At 33.1% G+C, this 21,814-nt stretch overlaps 3 protein-coding genes across 7 annotated transcripts; 2 read left to right on the top strand and 1 right to left on the bottom strand.

Moving 5' to 3' along the window:
* Positions 1 to 104: 104 nt before the first annotated feature.
* Positions 105 to 4,344, top strand: LOC126848634 (uncharacterized). 2 transcript variants are annotated; one of them, XM_050589661.1, is made up of 7 exons: positions 105 to 632; positions 1,239 to 1,290; positions 1,418 to 2,157; positions 2,260 to 2,575; positions 2,647 to 2,746; positions 2,853 to 2,952; positions 3,020 to 4,344. In XM_050589661.1, the coding sequence occupies exons 1-7, from the start codon at positions 527 to 529 to the stop codon at positions 3,079 to 3,081; spliced, it is 1,476 nt and encodes a 491-aa protein (XP_050445618.1). In that variant the 5' UTR covers positions 105 to 526; the 3' UTR covers positions 3,082 to 4,344. The 2 variants fall into 2 exon arrangements, with proteins under 2 accessions (XP_050445618.1, XP_050445609.1); XM_050589652.1 differs by having other exon boundaries at positions 1,418 to 2,575.
* On the bottom strand, positions 3,405 to 19,135 carry LOC126848301 (uncharacterized). Of its 3 annotated transcripts, XR_007687244.1 has the most exons (20): positions 18,662 to 19,135; positions 18,027 to 18,196; positions 16,593 to 16,691; positions 12,219 to 12,272; positions 11,905 to 11,965; positions 11,412 to 11,543; positions 10,950 to 11,031; positions 10,654 to 10,754; positions 9,834 to 10,492; positions 9,608 to 9,763; positions 9,379 to 9,419; positions 9,145 to 9,309; positions 8,909 to 9,035; positions 8,722 to 8,789; positions 8,235 to 8,618; positions 7,924 to 8,145; positions 6,448 to 6,812; positions 6,185 to 6,238; positions 5,180 to 6,116; positions 3,405 to 5,077 (listed from the first exon to the last, which is right to left on the bottom strand). XR_007687244.1 is itself a non-coding variant. In XM_050589091.1 (19 exons), exons 3-19 carry the CDS (start codon positions 16,681 to 16,683, stop codon positions 5,849 to 5,851), a joined length of 3,030 nt encoding a protein of 1,009 aa, XP_050445048.1. In that variant the 5' UTR covers positions 16,684 to 16,691; positions 18,027 to 18,196; positions 18,662 to 19,135; the 3' UTR covers positions 3,405 to 5,848. The 3 variants fall into 3 exon arrangements, 2 of the variants coding, with proteins under 2 accessions (XP_050445048.1, XP_050445062.1); XM_050589091.1 differs by having other exon boundaries at positions 3,405 to 6,116; XM_050589105.1 differs by having other exon boundaries at positions 3,405 to 6,116; positions 9,834 to 10,489.
* A 1,106-nt stretch (positions 19,136 to 20,241) lies between these two features.
* LOC126848954 (60S ribosomal protein L27) lies at positions 20,242 to 21,661 on the top strand. Of its 2 annotated transcripts, none has more exons than XM_050590361.1 (4): positions 20,242 to 20,374; positions 20,919 to 21,151; positions 21,295 to 21,431; positions 21,512 to 21,661. In XM_050590361.1, the coding sequence occupies exons 2-4, from the start codon at positions 20,933 to 20,935 to the stop codon at positions 21,558 to 21,560; spliced, it is 405 nt and encodes a 134-aa protein (XP_050446318.1). In that variant the 5' UTR covers positions 20,242 to 20,374; positions 20,919 to 20,932; the 3' UTR covers positions 21,561 to 21,661. The 2 variants fall into 2 exon arrangements, with proteins under 2 accessions (XP_050446318.1, XP_050446327.1); XM_050590370.1 differs by having other exon boundaries at positions 20,343 to 20,487.
* The last annotated feature ends 153 nt before the right edge of the window (positions 21,662 to 21,814 follow it).

Here is a 21,814-nt window from a genome sequence, read left to right as displayed (position 1 = left end):
AGTATATATATATATATATATATATATATATATATATTTTGTTTTTTTGAAATGCAATGTTTAATAATTAAAGTATTATTTTTTAATGAAATTCAATAAGATAGAATGAGAGAGAGAGAGAGAGAGAGAGAAAGAGAGAGAAAGCTGTACAAACACTTTTATGATAGATAATTTTTTCTTTTCCATACAGTTTAGAAATATCCTTTAAAATTCCCCATTTGGGACTCTTGGGATTTTTGGGACAGATGATCTTGAATTTTTTTTTGTCTCGTGCCTCATGTCATGATGTATGCTGCGTGGTGAACTGTTATGGCGGATTGTATCGAGTGCATAGATGTGTGATATATGTAAATAAATAAATATTGAATCATATAGCTAAGTGAAAGTGATAGTGAAGATACATAAAAAAAAGTGTATATTTTATTTGGATAATTTGTCGGCAAGATTTAATCGGCACGATAAACATTAACTGAAGAAATTATATAAGAAAGATACGTATTACTCCGAAACGATAAGTACTCCGATAATGTCAACATTTCTGCAATTCAACTATCTCATACATGATGAACATGCTAGAAAAGCGATAGAGAGCTATGCAGGAATTTTGCAGGAAGCATTTCAGCAATATCAAAGTGAGTATAAACATATAATGCTCCAATTTGTTGCTCTGTCTCTCTCTCTCTCTCTCTCGCTTTCTCTCTCTCTCTCTCTCTCTCTCTCTCTCTCTCTCTATTAAATATATTAATATATGAGACAAAAAGAGAGAAAATGCGAGCTAAATATTTAAAAATTAGCAATTATTATATATATATATATATCATTTCTGCAACGTCTCGCGTAAAATTGTGCACATTTTTCAATTTGCATTGAATTCGTAAACTTTTGAATTATAAATCGTTTTGATGTATATATATATATGTATACTTTAGAAAACTTTCATACAGATATTTGCGCCCTCTGGAAATAATGAAAGAAAAGTAATAAGTATAAAATAACGCGAAATTTCGTCACTCTCCGTAATCAATCGTTTAAACTGCAAACTACAAAACAACTAGTTAGTTACTAAAATGACTATCCGCGCCCTCTGACAAAAATTATTGATAATCGTTTTGAATTTAGGAATTTCTTAGCAAGAGTTACTACGAACTAAACGCGCAAAAATTTAAATATTTGAGTTGTACAGATTATACAGAATTGATATAAATAATTTATTTAATAATTTTTCCACTGTTTTACAGATTTGTGGGAAAATTACATAAAATTACAAGAGAAATATGAACAGTGCAATGTGTAGGTTTTTAATCTTATTTGTATAATTTAAATTACGAACAAATATTTACAACATTTTACAACAATTCACAAACCAATACCATTTACCAATTACCATAACCAATTACCAATTATCCCCATTTTGTAGACACTCATCCCAAATGAAGATAGATAAACTTTGCACAGAAATAAAAGATGAACCAACATCTCAAAGACAGTTGAATAATAGCACTATTACACAAGAGGAAAGTATTTCTTTGTTGGAATTAGATACATTTAATATAGATTCTGTTAATCTTAAATCCAATACTGGAGTCGAATCTCCTCCACGTCCGAGAGAGTCTCTGTGCAAAGATACCGATAATGAAAGCCCCTCAAAGAGTCCAGTATTTGCAAGAAAAGGCCTAAGAACTGGCGGCATTTCTGTAAAGAAATTCGCATGTTCACCTGAAGTAGTTTCGATAAATAATAATTTAACATCAGACACGAAGACACATTGTAACTCTGAAAAAGTTTCTTCAGAATATAATCAGAAATTAGAGATTAGTACATCGCAACATGTAGAAACCACATTTCTACCAAATGGAAAAAGATTGAAGCAATCTCGCCTAGTATTTCATCCAATCAAGTGTAACGAGAAAATAATATCATTAAGTGAACAGAATAAACCAGCCAGTATATTGCCAAAGGTAGAACAAGAATCCATACAAGATATTTCTATAGTAAAAGCATCTGTTGCTATGGAAAATAATGCTGCAGATATCAATGAAACTTTTGAGGATGTAATAGAAATCAGTCCTACGCAGAGAAATATTACATCTAAAGTTACAAATCGTTTAAGACTCAAGAGAAAAACTTTTGCAAAGCAAACAATAAAAAATTCTTCAGGTAAATATAAAGACCATGATTCTGTTTCTAGTATTACACCAAAAATAATGATAGATACTATAGATTTTGCATTATGTTCTTCACCTGAACATACTTCTATAGAAATGGAAGATGATAAGTTACTGGTTGGAAACATGACTAATACTGTAGTTAATGCATTGAAAGATAAAGTTAATGTAAGTAATCTTTCACCAATAAAAATATGTAGCGAGATCAATGTTCAAATTAAAAAAAAAGATCAATTGATAACAAATAAGGTACAAATTGCTGAAAAAAATAATGGTTTTATTTATGAAGATGAAAGCTTTTATCTGCCTGACAAGCTAGCTGTAAACAAAAATGATACAAATGATTTCAATTTGGATGATACGGAGAACAAGCCACCTGTAAAAAAAACATCATTGACTAAGTTTAATATGTAAATATCATTAATTATTTGATAAAATATAAGTTTCTCTTACATTCATCTAATAAAAATATTACTTGCAGACTGCTACAGAGAAAGGAAAATATTTCAGAGCAGATTAATATGCGATGCAAAGCTGATAGAGCAAAACTGAATGGTTGGGATTGTTGGGAATGTGAAGAAGTAATATTAATATAATTACATAAAATATATATATATATATATATAACAAATAAATATTTTTTTTTATAAAGAAATATTAATTTATGATTTTGTATATGATTTTTAGTATTACAAAAATCTGTTACTGTCGAAGGACGAATTGCAGAAGCGAAAGAATCAATGCTCGCGGCATCGGCACAAGTACGAGAGACCGAGTACACCAGAAGGTATATTTCATGTTTCTCATCGTTTGTGTGATATATTATATAAAATACATACTTTTTTTTTCAAAAGGATTTTGGGATCCAGAATTTCCTGAGACACTGTCAAGCACATATCGGCAAAATAAAACCTAACATATATGTTACCATTCAATCAGATAATTGAATTCTTGAAAAAGAATGGAGATGAAAGAAAAAATCCAGAATATAGGAGATACTTTAATTGATTTCAAAATAAAAGGGTTTGATTTTATTTCACATTATATTATTAATAAAAATTGTACTAATAATAAATATTAATTATATATGCATAAATATAAACATACATGCATGCATTTTATTATATTTTCTTTAGTAAAATTTTATAAATTTAAATAATGATCATAAAATGCAATTGCAATTATATAAATGTAATATACGCATTAAGAGATTTCATGGGGAAAGTATAAATGCGATCATGGCTTGAACATAGATCGATTTATTATTTTACAACATGTATATAGTATTATATTTTGGGGGTAACATAGTATAGATTTATATATATAACTATATCATTTCATTTTTTTTTTTTAATATATAGATTCATCCCTTTACATAAAAATATAGAATCTGTTTTGTGAGTCGGTACTAAAGAAGGCTAATCAAACTTAGTTGCAGTGATCAAGCGAAGTTTGACACAGTTTCAAGGTACATTAGTGTTTCTGCCCCTTCCGAAATTCCCTCGAAAATAATGTTGTTAATTAATTATATAGGCTCGCGAAACTTTAATTCTTAATATCAGCTCCGATAAATTTCTCGCAACATCAAAGATACATTTAAAACAAAATAGATGTTCTCTTATTTTTTCAAAAATTAATTCATTTCAATGAATAGATGCGTTATTAAATAGATATGTATAGAACACATTTGCGAGAAAAAATAAAACGATCGAATCACAAAAAAAGTTTCGAGTTTCGAATCGCTAAAGATAGTATTAAACCCTGATATAATATACCTGGATACTCCAAGCGTGAATTATATATTTACGTTATATAATCTGCATCATTTATTATCGTTCATTAAGCTATATGTAATTCTCCAGCGAACAATCGCGCACACATAACACTTTAACTTTAAGACATCAAGCCAATTTTCTTACAACAATTTCGAAAAATAAAATGTTGCTTAAATTACACGATTATATCCGCGCTTCTTGCGCGGATTGATGTGATAATTTGTGGCTGTTCGATCGATCATCCACGCATGCTTTAAACATAATAACTCTACGATGCGACGTAACAAAAGCTCGATATACATTTGATACTTCGAATAATCCAAAAAATTCGTCTGTATAAAAAATAAATATGTATACATAAAATTTTTTTTAATAAATATGATAATAAAACTGTGCTGTTTCAATCTGCTGCACTAAAATAGATTTGTGCTCACGTATGTATATTTTGGTATTACGCAATTGACTTAACTGTGTTGATTATTACCGATTATTTTTCCGAGTCGAAAGATTTATCCAAAGTTTTAAAGCTATTTTAAAGCACGTTAGTTAAAGAGCATATTAATGCAATTCAATTGAAGTACACACGTAAATTATATGTACACGCAAAAATACATTGTTATGCAAATGTGTTTCGTGGTACAAATAAAATTAATTAACCACGATTAGAGACTGAGCTTATATGATACATTTTTTTAAACTATTAAAAATCAATACAATTTCTCGGTTTTATAGATATTTCATAATGAAAAATCCTTTTGTCTACGAAGAACAATACTATACATTTTGTCGATAGATAATGAAAATCCTGATCTGTATTTATGTCATATATTATCTAATGTTAAACGCAGCTAATTTGATCTCGTCAAATTTACAATTATTAATACTGCGTGCAATCCCTATAACAAATGAATAAAGTTCCACTTCGATGTCAAACGGCTGCATTTAACGCTAAACAAAGTACTATGTGGACTCTACTAATATAAAATGTTCCGTTGTATCACCGACCGATCGCACAGTAATAGAGCTCAATCATTGATATATTATATTGCCTCTGGTGGCAAATCATGTCCCGATCTGTGTCGATCTGTTGTATCTGTCTGTTCTCTAAAAATACCTGATCCTTGAAATAGGCCGCGTCTGAATGAGCAGAAAAGGATGTACGTGATGATAATAAAACGGTATCATCTTATAGAGTAAAAAAAGGTGATAAAAAAAATTATGCATCATATTTTAGATTACCTTAACATAAATACATTTCTTCAAATCTCTTGCTCTTACTTTTCTCTTCTCTTATACATTGCACTTAACTTAAAACTGCAAACTTTGGTTATACATTTATATATTTCTCGTGCTCTAAGAGTTCAAGTCGACTATCATTTTTCTTTCGCGCTTCGGAGAATAAGTACAGTAGTCGGAATATGAAAGAAGAAGCTCGCGACGTTTTGGTGCTCTCTAAAACTAATAACACGCGAAAGGTGCATTTTAATCGGGAAGTACCGAGCGTGTAGAAAATTCTAACCGAAAAAACCGATCGATTCGCTCTTTACTCCTCGATAGGATACATCATAGTAAACAGTTAGTAAAAGTATAGGTTTCCCATGACACATCGAAATAAATGGAATAGATACCTCTTACCTTTTATATCTCGATTGCGATTTTAACCCTGAATAGTACAAAATGTTACTATTGTTTAATATATCTGGACTTTTCATATATCGATCATATCGGTCAAATCGTGAAAAAGTATCAGCTTAAAAAATTATTTAAAAAAATAAAATCTTTTCAATTTCATTTATAAAAATGTAAAGAAACAACAAACTTCTTGTCAAGTCCATTAGAATAAAATAGAAATCGTCCAGATTTCTTTATACTGTTTAGGGTTGAATTCGCGCATTACCAGCGTTAGTTTCACTGTTCCGATTTCGCAGGTGGCGAGGAACCACTTGCCGCGGATTTCTCGGTAGGCGGTACCGGTAAAGCTTTGAGGATCGCGTGCACTTCCTCCGCCACTGCCATCAGGACAAACTCGAATTGTTGTTTCGTAGCAACCATGTCGGGCCTTTGATCCCTAATATGCTCAAGAGTGGCGGCGATGTCGATCTCCTTCGCTCCCTTCGTCATGCGATTTAGTACCATGTCAATCAAACAGTAAGTTCCGGTTCGTCCAGCTCCATCGCTGTAGAAAAATTACATAATATAAATATCGCTATCGCTAATTTTCAACAATATAAATTATACACTCACCTGCAATGCACGACTATCGGACATGATCTTCCACGATACGATTTATTGACTTTCCTATAACGAGAAAAAGATCAAAATATAATTTTAAAACGAAAATTATCCTTAGATTTTCTTCTTGAATCTACAATATTATAAATATTTTTAATAAATAATAATTACAATAAATTCTTAATAATATAGATTATGGATAATAATTCCCAAAATAAATTAATGCATAATAACAAAATAAAATTTTTCTAATAATAAATGAAATCAACACTAACCTGCGGAACTCGAGCAGAGCTTTTGTGGAATACGGTACGCCATTTTCCGGCCAGGACAAGAAATGGAATTGCGTAACGGTACGGGTCTCGCAGGTGCGTAAGTTTTTGAGATAGAAGGAGCGCACCAGATAATCATCACACCAGAAATGCTCCGATACCAGATGCACTTCGTAGATGTGATAGAGCTCTGATCCCTCCTCGGGCCAGTAACGGTGACACATGGCGCGGCCCTCCTCGGTGAGTCGTGTCAGCATCACGATCACCACGCTGCCTTGTTCCCAAACTAATTGCCAGAAATCAGCCGTGGTCTGTGGTAACGGCCCTTGCGTGGCTATATAAGCCGGATTGCGGGGATCGTGATCCGTCTGCAAAGAAGAAAAAACGAATCACGATATTACAGCCTCGATGAGAATAATATCCGATAAATCGCATCGTAAATAATATTAGATTAATCGAAAAATTCGTTACTTTTTCTTTTTAATATGTGATTCATGTGTCGGAAAAACGAAAAATTCGATCAATCTAGTTAATCCATTTCATATTCGATGTCTCAGAAACCATAATCTTATTTTTCTTCGATTTAAAACAGGATTATGCAATATCCTGTATATTTTCAATTTATTTATTTAGTGAAAGAACTGTACATATGTAAGAACGATATGATTCCAATTAAGTTTTCGTTTTATCATCGCTTTTCACTTTTTTTGTTCAGGTTTTCCATTTACGACACGGGGATATATCGGGTAAACAATAATACGGCCATACATCGCCAACTGTGCAATTGAAAAATATATAAGCTCATCAATTGAAAAATATTTGCTCATTAATAAAAACATGCTAGAATTTGTTCGCTGCGTTATGATTACGTGATGCACTAAAAAAAAAAAAAGATATCTACCGCAAGCATTAGCCTGACAAATTGCGCCGTGAATTGCGATTTTGCGATAAACGATCAATTCGACATGCTCATCTCGACTGTAACTTACCGACTTCTACATTTATATTGCGATGCGGCGGCCAGAAAATCGAATGTGTACGTATATCAGCAATATGTGTTATCGCGTGAAAACGAGAATATTTATTTTATTCTTAAAAAAGCTTTACTTTGCAATTTTATTAGAATAATCAGAATAATCTTTTTTTGTATATCAAATTTTGTTTATATTTTGTTTTGTTTAGAATTTTTCACGTATCGAAATAATATGATATCCTCCTGAATCCTGGTTTGTAAAATATTGCGCACTTATTTTTCTTTTTTATAACATTAATTTCTCCATTTGTTATATTCATGCCCTTGGATTAAAAAGAACGACCACATTTATTCCTATATCTTTTCTAAAATTCTACGAATTGTTTGAAACATTGCTACGACACATCTAGTTTTGAGAAAAAAAAAAGAAAAAACTTCCACAAGCTTCAGGAGAATACAATGAAGAAATGGCCGAACAAAAACATGATATCGTATGAGTTACTTACGATCGTGGAAGCGTTTATGTAGTCGGAATTATTAGCGTTCGCGAGATCGTTCAGAACTACCCGAGAATGATCGTAGGGAAGTGCTGCACCGGAACGATTCTGTTGGATGTTCGCTTCACTCTCTGCAATTTCCGTTGATGATGGGTCAGCTTCATAGGCACACAACGCCGCCCATTCCTGATCCAAACGATCCTTGTTTTTCAAATGATCCTCCATATAACTCTGCAAGTAAAATTTTGAACTTTTATATGTATCTAGCTTTTCTTTCTTTTTCTCATCTTTTTTTTCATTCTTAATTAATTTTTACTTACGAGAACCATGTGACCGGTAGATATGTCCATGTTGGACAGGGTAGGCTCCTCGCCCCAAGAAGATGTACTGGAGCGATTGGAAGGCAGATTATTAGACTCGCTCTCGCGTGATAAGCTCGTGATACGCGGCGATTCCATCTTCTCGCTCGGCTGTTTCGCCTGCATCCTCGCTCTGCACAGATCTTGGTAATCCTTAGACGCCTCCGGATCCGGGGTAGTCAATCCGGCGAGTTTTGCTCGACATTTTGCGTGCCGACGCGCTATTATCAGCGTAACCACCGCTGCCGCAATCGTAGCTGCGACGCCAGCAGCCACTAACGCACCGAACAAGCTAGAGTTCATTTCACTTTTCCTAGCTACCTCTAAAGTGGCCGGTAATTTAGCCTATAGGAAGATGCATTTATGTGATGTTGATATGGTGATATTCCGTGTACATGCAAAATTTGAAGATCTATTTTTCGAAAAGAAATGTTTATTACGAATATACCTTGTTTCCTATACCCGCTCGAATGACTCTGACTCCTAATGCATCTTGTAATTTGCCACGTATGTTATCTAAAATACGATAGGTCTTATTATTGGACGCAAAAATAAATTTACTTTTACACATATCTTTTATATTATAATATTTTCGGAATCTCTGTAAAAAATACAATATGTAAATTATATCATACCAATATTGTTGGCGACGTCGGTAGCATTATAGTTTTTGTCGTTCTGGATGACCTTGAATGTTACTTCTGCACGGCCTACTCGTATATCTCTCAAAGTCCCAGAGGGCAATCCTAAGAATTCTTCGACCTGAAGAAATTTACATGAGGTTTGCGTAAAATTTAATGCGCTATTTATAATTTTATTTATGTCTTTTTTAAATATTCTCTATAATTCTGAATTAATAGTATTAATTTACCTTAGCGACCACGTGTTCTCCTTCGAGCCATCTGTGAAATGCTTCCTCGAACTCGATATAGACGTAATCCAGATCGACGTTTTTATAAGTCCTTGGCGAGTCCTCATTAGCTTTGTACGTACCACGTAATTCTTTTTTCGTTAATGGTGCGTATATCTCGTTATCCTAAAATATAATGCTGATGTAATTTCTACAATCTAATGCAGACAAAATTTTGGGCTCATTTACACTTACATTCTGATTGTCCGACGCGGAATAATCATTATCAAGAGAAACTGTAAAACATAATGCATGATTTTAAACAGTTTTCTGTTATCAAAATATTTAGTTAATTATTAAAATGAAATAATTGCTTCATCTTATTAACAATTATATCTTCAAGTTACTTAATGAAGATCGCTTAAAAGTGATAAAACAGATTGCAGGACAATTAAAACTGTATAAAAATATTAGGTTCACTTACTAAGCGGAGTTTGGGTTTTAAATGCGTAATTATTCGTTGAAAATAACGGTCCGGGTTTCTTTACATCCAAACGTTCTCTGCGTTTGAAGCCAGCCAATTCTCGCCTTAGAAGCGCATTCAAATCATTGTTGTCATACATCTCATCATACAAAGTCCCTACAAATTGAATACATTTAAGCAAAAAATTAAAATGTTCAGACAATTTAATAAAGCGCGATAAACTCACCACTCGCATCAACTTCATGTTTCAAAGGCCGTACAACTCCTCCTTCGGTGTACATGCCGCTTATCTTCGAAGAAATGTCTGATCCCTCAATCTCTGCCGAGTTATTTTCATTAGCTCCGCTGTCCTCGTAATCGATATCCTCGTCTTCACGTCTGATTGTCATTCTCTTCTCGTTATTTAGTCTCGTCGATGCATCAAAATCGAGAAATTCAAGGCTTGGTGGTTTTTTTCGGTGCTTATATTTTCTGGAAAACGCTCTCTCATTTTCCCTCTCATTCCTCTCGTTGTCAGGAGAGGATTCTAGCAACGTGTAATCCAACGATTTCTCGTTTGGTAAAAATTCAAACTCATCAGCAGACAAGAGCTGTACATCGTCATTGTCTTCAGGCAATCTCTCGTCTCCCAGATCTATTAGGGGATCGATACCATCATTTCTATATCCGTCGACAAAGCTGTAGCGACGCATCCTGCGCGGATATAATCGTTCGCCTACATCATTCGGAGAGTATTTTCCATACTCATTGTATTCCTCGTTATTGTCTGAAACCCGCTCATTCTTGTCGGTATGCCAGTTTCTATATTCAGATCTGTAAACAGGTCCGATGGATTCCCAATTATACGGCAGTAATTCTTGTTCGCCGTAGAAAGTTGGTAACCTGCTTAATAGAATATAAAATAAAAAAATTGATTTAAAAAATGCGCTTTCTGCAAAAGGAGAAATGTAAATTTAATTAAAGAATTGTAACATGCTTCTATGAAATTATAGAAACTTAGAATTGATTGTCATTATCAATTTCTCTTCGATCAAGATGAAACATACTTGTTCTCAATATCCGCGGAGCGATATAGAGCGTTGACCAAATTACTCTCGGGATTCTCATTGTCCGTGGATATTCTTAGTATGGCAACCGCTGGAATTACCTGGAAAAAAGAAATCGATGGCTGAATGTCGGAGCGATATTGTATTGCGGGAAATAGGATATTTTTTGGTAGAAATAATCGCGATCAGAGTCGATGATGTTGACACAAGAAACTATTTTCCGCGTACGATCAGGATGTGTTACGTTCACGCTATCGATGTGAACAATTTGTAACCAGATTATGTTTTACGCTAACCTTGTCAGTAAGTCCATCTTGTTCGTCGAGACTCGATTTCTTCAGGTATTCGCAGAGACGAATATCGGAGGGATCGTCTCGTCTAAAAAGTTTCGGCGGATTAAATTTTCTTAAACGATACTTGATAATACAATTCGTAAGCTGTTTTTCATACATTTTGTTTAACGTGAAAATGATGTGTTTTATTCATCGTGTACAAGTTTTTTATAATAATTCCTAGTTGGGAATATTTAAACAAAAATTAGTGTAAGATAATATATTCACTGTATTTTAAAGATATTATAAAAATAATAGACAAAATATTTTATATGATGGAAAAAGAAATAACATTTTAAAAATCTGCATATTCAAATTAAAATTACGAAGAGTCCATGTATGTGTTAATTTGCGTGCAAGTCGATGAATTTTAATTCGTTAGCGCAATCGTTTATCACGATTACTAGCTCCAACAGAGTGACGTACCCATGCCGGAGATTATATAGCGACGTTTGCATAATACATTGTGTAAAGGGATGCTTCCATTTGTATCCTTCGGACTCCAATTTCTCCAGCTGCAGTCTTAATAACTCCAACTCATCGGTATCAAGATTATATCTGAGTAATATAAAGAATAGAGCATATTATGCTTTACATAATTATATAATGCATCAATTTTATAAGTCGATCGCCCTAAAGTATGGATTAACATGTACGATAATAAAGACGATAAAGACGTAGTAACGAAACCATTTCACTACCTGGTGATAAAATTAATTGGTCAGAGAATTTGATTTACATATTTTTATATATATATATATATATATATATATATATATATATATATATATATTGTACTCGTGACATATCGGGTTAACATTTGAAAGAAAAAGAGAGACATTTTAATGCGAATAATTGATAGATGCAAAAATATATTCCAATTTTAAAATTTAATTTTTATCATAACTATAGAACTTACCGATATAAATCGTCATTTTCTAAATTGATATATCGAGGTATACATTTGCCAAACGCAAGATCTGAAAGAATGATATCGATATTAAAAAGCATGTATTCGTAAATAAAATAAAAATCTACTGAATTCTATATTAATGTCATTCACACGATTGAGTTAATAATTAACTTATCAGTTAAACTTTTATATTCGTGCAAAATTAATTTTTATTTATTTGACTCCATATATCGCAAGATAAAAGAGAAGCTAGGACTGAGATAGAATTTTGCACTTTGTTATTAATTTAGTAATAAAAATTAATCATACAATGCTATTACCGTCAAAGCATTTTTCCGCCTCGGGATCACATATGTCCTCGCTAAATAGACATCCTGGAAACACAGAACGATTACATTGAAAAATTATTTGTATAATAAGGGAGAGAGAGATTTTAGCTCCAACATATAATAATTAATTAGTTTTCTCTTGCGTGTACAATTCCAAGCATCTGCGTCATATGCGCATTAAAATGCGCGAATATTTCGACACAGATGTGTAACCTGATTCTAGTCTTGTTTAAGGGCGTTCGCTCATGATACAATCGACCGGGTCGCTCCACGTCATATCACATAACTCACGAAACATATTATTACGGAATAAAAATAGCATCACACTGGAAATGTCTATAACAGAGAAAGTTTAATCATAATCCGCCCGAAATAGCTTTAGTGTTGCGTTTAATATCATGGATAAATTCAGAAAAAATGGAGCTTTTTAATAATAGTCTAGTCCTGTCTTGGCATGCAAATAATTGATTTGCGCCTTGACCAACACATTTTCATCAAAAAACTATGTATAAATTTCATTTAATCATTCAAAAAAAGAGGAAGAAAAAAGCTCGAGATGTCTCGTTTGATCTCAAATTCTTCCTTTCTTTATGATTTTTAATCAAACTCTTGTGCCAATTAATAATTTAACTCTCCATTCAATCCGTCCCGATTATTATCCAAAGCTTGCGATTAAAAAAGATCGTTTTGTTAGACAATAAATTTTTTAAATCTATGTAGATGTTCTTTACCATTCATTCGTCATGCAATTTCTATAGAAACTGTAATCTCGTGAGAGCTTGTCAGACGATTAATGATATCCGATGCATAAAAGATTAAAAAACGGAAGCGCGGTTGTGTGTGATTAATAGGACACGCACGTGTTTATACGTGCTCAGAGTGCGGAAATATATAGAGCACGGTTAATAAACGATCACAGGCTACGAGTGAACGCACTCATCCTTTTGATATGACTGCGTTTTTAGCGTGTAACAAATTATGAATTATAGCTGCATTGAAGTAAATAATGGAATAATGTAACAAAATAAAGGAAGAGAAATGTTACTCATATATGTATATACATTTATATTCATTAACAAGAGAAAGAAAATAAATCTCTCTTGAATATGCGAGAGAGATATGAAAATCTATTACGCGACTAAAGGAATGAAATAAAATTCACAACATGCAATAGAGTAAACACTTGCCGAGAAAGAGTCAAAATTGAATAAAACCTGTTTAAACATTCCTGATAAGTTGTAAAAAAGAATTTAAATAATGTTTACATAATCGTTTGAAAAAAAATTCATAACATTGCTGCGGGAAGATCATCTTTGTTTATCAGGGAAGTCATGAATAGAATTAGTTGTAATCGAAATATTATGATAGCTGAGTTATACATCTCGCATAAAAATATATCTAATCATCAGAAGATCATCCCTTGGCAATATTATATTTCATATATAACATTCACCCTCCATTCTAGATGAATAAAATCGGTATTCTGTTACGTAGAGAAAATATCTTCGCCCGAGGAATCAAATATGTGGAGTTGGCTTGGCCAAGCAGGTGAATTGCACATATACAAACGTACATCTATCAAACATATACCCACATGCACATATACACACACACACACATATGCTCATATATGAATAGAAGAAAATTGAAATGCAGAAACGGTGAGTATCAATGAGGTACACGTGGATGTGTGTACCTCCCGCGGTAATAACAGAAAGATTGCGTGTGGTGGCAGGGTTAAACGAGGCGAGAGGGGTATATGAGATAGAGATAGAGCAAAGAGTCGCGTCACATGTATTTGCAAGAGCGCGCGTGCAAAAGAGAAAGATAGAAAAAGAGGAAGAGAGAGAGAGAGAGAGAGACAGTGTTACGCGCGTGCGAAAGAGAGATCTCGAAATTCGCGAAGGCGGTGGCTGCGTGGGATGAACGCTCGATAACTGTCGAGTTGTTGTCGTGGGCGAAAATCGAACATTTCTCCTATATATCTGTGCATATGACTATAAAGAGAAAGAGGGAGAAAGAGAGAGAGAGAAAGAAAGATCCTCTTGATCTTTAGAGACGGAATATCGCCAAATTTGAAGAACGTCAGTGATGAGAGCGGAGGATTATCTCGAAAATTTTCAGCCTTCATTTAATATTCTTTCGTTGTTATTTATAGTTTCTTTAATTAAAAACTGAAAATATAAAAAAAGAATCGATTATTTCAAAGATTCAGAGAAAAGAAAATATTTTGTTTTACATAACGTTTTACTTTATGTTACTAAATATCAGTCAGATGCAATCCTAAATATTTTTCTTTCCCTCTTTCCCAATAAAACTTTATTATCTCATTATCACATATAATTGATTCGCATTATTATTTTTTTCTTTTGATTTTTTCCCTAATTACGAATCTCGATTTCTCTTCAAGAAAACGTTCCTCGTCTCTCAATTTTACTTATAGATACTTCAAAATGATCGATACTTCGATATGAAAACAAAGCAAGTGATATAGTCGGGGGAATGGAAGTGATATATAACCGAGAAAACTAAAATATATATATATATATATATATTGTCTCAAGAGAACACAATTTATCTCCCTTAGCTGCTATAAGTGATAGATTGTAAAAGTGCGTATTTTACGGTATCAATTTTCTTTTAGTAATCTTCTAGACAAATTTTCATATCAACATAGAGGAATGTTAGTAAACTCGTATAAGTTATGCATCGAAATGAAGAGTATAACAAAAACAATAATAAAAATGATCGATAAAGATCAATGACCCTAATCCTGGCTTCTCGTAAAAGTGCACCGCGAACGATAATGTAAAGCTTTCCGTTGACGTCAACCGGAAGTCGATATGGTGCCTGGAATATTATTCGCAAAACTTTAAAGTCGCACCAACGTCAATTAACGTCAAAACTCTCTTTTTCCTATTACTTTAAGCAGAAACACAGACAGATAATATAAATTAAAATTATCGATCAATGTTTTAGTATGTAGGATGAGTCCTTCAAACTCTTTCGAATTCTGCCCACAGCGCTAATTAATTAAATTATAATAAAGCAATAAAATGAAAGATAAAATAGAATAATTAAAATATCTTCCTCTATTACGTGGTATTGTGCAACTTTTACGCGTGAATTCAATTGATCATTGCACCTTACAGTCGTATTCTTGTCAAATGTAAACAATATTCTTTGCGGTTATTAAAGAGTAATTCGCTCTTTCTTCCGATGTGTTGATGATCGATAAGTGCACTTTCATACAAATGTGTGAGCAAGCAATACTTAAAGAAGTGTAATATCACGCGACAACCTAACGGGGCGTCAACCATTAGTGCGCGATCGATGTTTATACCTCGAGGTGAGCACTCACATCACGTATCGGCGAGAAAAATATCGATTGAAAAGATAAGATTTATTTTTATAGAGGAACAAGAGAATATTGCTAACCTGAGAGGAACAAGAGATTGTTAACCTGAGCTATTAGATATTGTTATAGAAATATATTTCGGATTTTGTTTTAGAGAAATTTGAAAACATTTCAAGATTTATACAAAGACTTAAAGATTTTATAGAGAGATTTAGAATTTTATTTTAAATTAAAATAAAATTTATCTCGTGAATCTTGTAAGTTCTTCAATTTCTTTTGTAGTGTTAAATTATAGCTATATAATTAAAAAACAGTGATGTAATTTTATTTCATTATTTAATTGAGTTTACTGTGGACTTGGTCCATACCATTATCTCTTAACGTTCTGTCGCTATATGTACGTAATATATCTCCCATCCTTTGTTATATCTTCGTGTTAGCGCTCACGCACAAAGGGTTTCTGCTTGATTGCGCGAAGCGCAATTTAACGATGGTTTACAATGTAAAACATGTCGAATAGAACGCTTCACAAACTATACATTATATCTCCCATCTCTTTAAAAATCTCGCTTATCTCTTTCTCTATATAGGGAGACTTAAAGTTCATCCCTTTATTAATTCAAGAGAGAGATAAAGCCACACATTCGACGAAGACTTCTAAGGACGCGATACACATCTAAAAACTTGATTTAATTTCTTAACTTAATTTAATTTAAACTTAATTTCTGGTCACTTAAAATTAAAATGCGCATTCGTTGAAATTGAAAAATAGATAAAAACGATGATTCAAGATTTTCTTCAAGTGAAAATAAATCTTATCGGGAAAAATATTTTTGGCACTAATCTCTTTACTCGCAAAATATATTTCTGTATGGAAAATAATAATCGCGTGATTCTATTCAGATTACGAACGATTTGCGTCGAGAGTTGAGTGTACTGAGATGTACTCTGAGAATGAACGCCTTTATCTCTCCTCGTTCGTTCAAATAATAATATTCAGTACTCACCAACATTGCCATCAGCGAGAACGATGACATGATGGAGGACACAGAGCACCAACAGCTCCACCAGACCTCGCCACCACCGTTTACGGCCCATAGATGTTCCTGCAATTGTGAATCCACTTTACGTCACTCCGCCCGCTCTTTCATGCTTCTACATATAATAGGATAATTTTATCTCACATTTCTCGGACATTTTTTATTTGCAGAAAAATAAGACGAACGCTATGTTGGCATACTGGTAAATATTAAATGACGTAAAAACATTATGGATTATTTCTATTGTTTGTGAGTTTTAATAACTTGAAATCGTTATAATTTTTGATGATTAGAAAGTCACTGGGAGAGTATGTAAAATATTCTCGAATCTTAAAAACACCCAAACGTATTTCTATTCTTGCGGTAAGATAATTCGCAAATTGTTTATTTAATATGAAAGTACACTCGGACTTATGCGGCAACAGTTTCTAGAAAGCTAGTGTAAGTACTTTTCTAGGTGCATCGCCCCGGAGTGCATCGCCCGCACTCGATCGAATGCGAATCTAACAAAAGCCAACGGCATAATCTACCCCACTTTCAGCAACTCTGACTGACAACAAAAACGCTACGAATCTGATTCTGTTAAACAAAATACGAAAAAAAAAAACGAAAGAAACCGTGATCCGTTTGACATTCATAATTACATACTTCCTTCAATATACAGCATTGTAAAAGAGATAGAAATAAAAAAAAACATCGTTTACAATTTTTTTGCAGAGAGAATTTTATCCTTGGATTGCTGTTTCCGGATGGACTTCCGTTCTACCATTTATCTTCGAAAAGCATCCTCTTTTCACGATCACTTTTATATTTCTATATGTCGTAGTCAAAGCATCAGGTTGTAGTCACGTTCACCCTCCTCCGAAGACAAATTAACATCCCCTTGGGAAACTTGCGCGTCGCCATATATCCGATTTTAACTCTATAGCTCCCAGATTATTCTCAGATTTTATCGGAAGCAAGATAATGATTTTTACAATTCGTATTAAGTATTTGAGTTCGATTTATACGCTTTTGTTTACACAAATACCCGCGATATATTCATTGTCAGTCGCACATAACGCTTAAATATACAATGTAAATATGGTAGCGTGCAATTATAATGCCGGCAAAGAAGGAATACGTGTTCTCATATATACTGATATATACTGACAGCCCCTTTAATTACACAATTCTTAATTTATCCTTAAAAATAAAAAGAAAAAATGTACAAAGAAATCTTCTAGAAGCGCAGAACACGATAGTCTGATGCTTAAAAATAATTACAAAGAGGCTCTTTTTAGGTAACTTTTAGACGCAAATTTACACCACAAACTTTTTCAGATATTTCTCGTTAAAAAAAAATTAAAAGAGAAGATCGTGCAGGATGAAACTACGATGTGAATGTAAATTTGTTCTCACCTGGGCGTGACGTAACGCGGTCTGTTCACACCCTGCGGCACATTGCCGCCACGAGAAACACCCGCTTTGCGAAAGAGCTGATGATCACCACTCGGCGGTGCTGGCTGCGAGGACCTCCTGGATCATGTTCCCGTGGACGGCCGCCGGTTCCGCCGCAGCAATGGTACTGACTGCAAAAGCAGGACGATGAGAAAGAGGTGGTGGAAGGTACAACAGGCGGCGGCGACGGCGCGCAAGCCGTACGTCGTCGGATTTTGAAATCGATTGTGCCGGCAGCGAGCCACCGAAGACGCAAAACGATAGAGGGAAAGAGAAGGAGAGAGTGTAGGAGGAAGAGAGAGAAAAAACCCATACACGTACATTGCTGTCGTCGATGACGATAAAGAGGAACATCCAATAAGGAAGTAAATCATCGCGTCGCTTGATAAAATTAACAAAATTGACAATACAAAGATCCTATCTAAAGTGAACATCTCTCCTTAATGAAAGGATTAATTGTCAGAAAGACAAGAAACTGAATAAGAGCAACCGGTGTCGGAAAGATTATTCGCAAATAGTTTCGTTTTATCGTTTATTTATCTAGTTGAATGTAATAAGATAATTTTGCTTTAAAAGAAAAAGACTAAAGGTTATACCGTGTAAAAAATATAATGTGACTGCACTCCTAGAATTCGTAGTATCGTTGAAAAAGTCTCACAGGGCATGATATCGATTAGGGAACACTTGTTGCGGGCGAGCTGAAGGCGCGAGGCAAATGCGGTTCTCCCACGCTCCCCGAGAAAAGTGAGGAAGGAAGATTTACGGAAGCGAGGAAGGTTATCCGTAATGAAAGCTGAAAGAGAGATAGTAGTCATTAATCTGGAACGTAATAATGAAAAATAACAAAATGAATTTTCAAAAATCATTTCCCTCGCATCTCGTCGGACAAAGACATATATCTCTCGCTTTTTTTTTCGCTATTGCATAATTACGTATACGCTTCGCTCTTAATTAATTTTTATGTACGTATTTTTTTATTTTTTTTTGCTGTTTTTTCGCACTCTCTCGATCTCTGCACCTCCCGATGAATGTTAATATAAGTGTCATCGCAAAGATGAGCGGAGTGATCGTTAAATGACGAGAATAATCTCATTGCGGATCTGAATTTGCGCACAATCGACATGATATTTTTGGAGCCAGTCAGCATAGTGGAAAAGTGTAATGGATGGTGTTGTCGCGGATGAAGATATATTTATGTATGTAAACATGTATACAGGATGATATATTAAAGAAAAGTTTAAAATTTATAAAAGGATAAATTGTACTCACTAAGCCGACTAAAAATTCTTAATGAATACGGGATATACAGATAAAAAAAATCAAATTTTTGTCGAAATTAAAAGAAATTTTGATAAAGCCAGAATTATGGACTATCTAGATAACGTACATAATGAGTCTAAACGTCAACCAATCATGCGCCCATAATGGGTGCATCCAGTAGCTCGACCTCTCAATGAATAACTGCATGTGATTGGTGTATACTTTTGCATTCTAATATGACCTCACATAATATCCTCTACATTTGATTGGTCCATTTCTCCGTATGTGTATCATGCATGGTGTATCATGAAAATTTATCTAGATATTTCCAAAAAAAAATTTTTTAGCCGTGTAATATTTAATAACGAGAGAGCGTTAGTGTACGACAAATTTTTTTCAAAGCCGTATGTTAATTCAAAAGTAATTAGTAAAAATAATTTCCAAATTATCATTTAGAATTAAACGTTTTAAATAAAAATTTTAATTTATTTATTAGTAATATTTGCAGTATTATACTGATACATATATAAATATATGTATAGATAGATTTATTATTCTTTTTTATTACATGAAAAAAAATTAGAGAGAGAGAGAGAGAGAGAGAGAGAAAGAAACGACAATGCAAATAATACAGTTAGAAATTTTGCTACAAACAATTTTACTTCAGTTGAATATATTAATCATCGATCAAGATATATTTTTCTTATAATTGCATTTATTAAATTTGATATTTAAATTAGGCTATGTGTTACCTTTTTATGGATGTTTCAAAAGCTTTTTTTACTTTTACAATTTACAAACTTTTACAACAACTAGCATCGACTGAACAAGGCAAAAAGTTCAACTTCATTGCTACGCCAAAGCAAACATGATTTATAAATGGCGGAACCAATCAGAGTAGGGAACACTATCCGCTCCACTATTTCTTGATTCTCTCTGACCGGATGTGCGTTAGTGCGACATCTATCGATCGTTATTCGTCGTAAAAATATCGGGCGAGACGCAAAAATAGGGTTAACTTCCTTTTTATCGGTACGACGAACCGTGAGGTGTGTAATGTTCGTTTACATCGTGAATTAAATCTTTAGATATCGCGAATTTGGACCTTTCATCGCTGCATTCGTATCACATTTGTAATTGCCGAGCAACGCGATCTCCACTCGTACGCTGATATTTGATTCCTCAGATTTTTCGAAAATATTTTTCGATGAATAAAAATGTGGGGTTAATTCTAACCACGAACGTCACATTTATCAATAAAACTGATCGTTCGGTTTCGGTCAATCTTTTGCGATTATTACGTTACTTTTCGCAACATTACACTGTAATGGTGTAATGGTGTAATGCTTTTTGCATTCTTTTTTTCTTACGATAAATTTTTGATTTATAGTATGAGTGATTACATAGTGCTTGAGCGTAAAATGTTTACATTGTTAGCGAGGATATTCTGCTAGTATTTTCTTTAGAAAGAACAAAAAAATAATATTTTATGTTAAGCTTATTAAATTGTACAGAGAAAATGGTTACATGTAAAATTTTTATTCAAAATCTTTTTTCTGTGATATATTGTTACATTCTTTGTTTTCTTTTCAGCATACATTGTCAAGATGGTGAAGATTATGAAGACTGGAAAAGTCGTACTGGTCCTCAGTGGCCGGTACGCGGGAAGAAAAGCCATCGTTATGCGCAACTATGATGATGGAACTGCAGAAAAACAGTATGGACATGCTATGGTTGCAGGCATCGATCGGTATCCCCGCAAAGTCCACAAAAGAATGGGAAAGGCAAAGTTGCATAAACGCTCTAAAATCAAACCTTTTGTTAAGGTAAATTTATGATTCTTTATTCTTGTATAAATTTTTTATTATGACATTTTGATTGGACTTTCTAATGTTTCAGAATCTTTTCAAATATTTATATAACTGTTATATCTTCGTGTAATACTCTATATTTATATAAAATATTTTAGATTCTAAATTATAACCATTTGATGCCAACGAGATACACAGTAGATTTACAATTGGATAAAGTAGCGCCTAAAGATCTTAAGGACCCAATGAAGCGCAAGAAAGTTCGTTTCCAGACACGTGTCAAATTTGAGGAGAGGTATGTAATTTAATATTCTGTCATGACTGTAAAATCTATATTTGTAATTAATATTATTTAAATTTATCCATTATTTTCAGGTATAAAAACGGTAAGAACAAGTGGTTCTTCCAGAAGTTAAGATTCTAATTGTTTTTAAATAAAAGTCTGATATACAGATGTAAAAAAAATGAATACAATTTTTTCCATCACATAATCCTAAAGAATATATAAAACGTTTATATTTTTAATTATCATTTATTTTATTTGCCTTTTTTTAATTTAAGTTAACTTATATATATATATATATATATATATATATATATATATATATATATATGCATATACATATATTTATATATAAACTTACAATTTTTTTTTTTATTGAAGTTCCAGTTTATTTT

This window comes from Cataglyphis hispanica, chromosome 1, assembly GCF_021464435.1.
Source record: "Cataglyphis hispanica isolate Lineage 1 chromosome 1, ULB_Chis1_1.0, whole genome shotgun sequence".
Lineage (NCBI taxonomy): Eukaryota > Metazoa > Arthropoda > Insecta > Hymenoptera > Formicidae > Cataglyphis > Cataglyphis hispanica.
Note: the sequence above shows the minus strand (reverse complement) of the source record. Positions and strands in the feature narration are given on the sequence as shown.

Bases quoted from the DNA above. Each gene is read 5' to 3' on its own strand.
- LOC126848634 (XM_050589652.1), top strand. From the start codon at position 527: ATGTCAACATTTCTGCAATTCAACTATCTCATACATGATGAACATGCT. The intron at 1,291-1,417 runs GTAGGTTTTTAA...CCCATTTTGTAG, and splicing joins AAATATGAACAGTGCAATGT to ACACTCATCCCAAATGAAGA. The intron at 2,747-2,852 runs GTAATATTAATA...TATGATTTTTAG, and splicing joins ATTGTTGGGAATGTGAAGAA to TATTACAAAAATCTGTTACT.
- LOC126848301 (XM_050589091.1), bottom strand. From the start codon at position 16,683: ATGGGCCGTAAACGGTGGTGGCGAGGTCTGGTGGAGCTGTTGGTGCTC. The intron at 9,420-9,607 runs GTAAGTGAACCT...TATGTTTTACAG, and splicing joins TAAAACCCAAACTCCGCTTA to TTTCTCTTGATAATGATTAT. The intron at 6,239-6,447 runs GTTAGTGTTGAT...TTCTCGTTATAG, and splicing joins GCTCTGCTCGAGTTCCGCAG to GAAAGTCAATAAATCGTATC.
- LOC126848954 (XM_050590361.1), top strand. From the start codon at position 20,933: ATGGTGAAGATTATGAAGACTGGAAAAGTCGTACTGGTCCTCAGTGGC. The intron at 21,152-21,294 runs GTAAATTTATGA...AAAATATTTTAG, and splicing joins AAATCAAACCTTTTGTTAAG to ATTCTAAATTATAACCATTT. The intron at 21,432-21,511 runs GTATGTAATTTA...CATTATTTTCAG, and splicing joins CGTGTCAAATTTGAGGAGAG to GTATAAAAACGGTAAGAACA.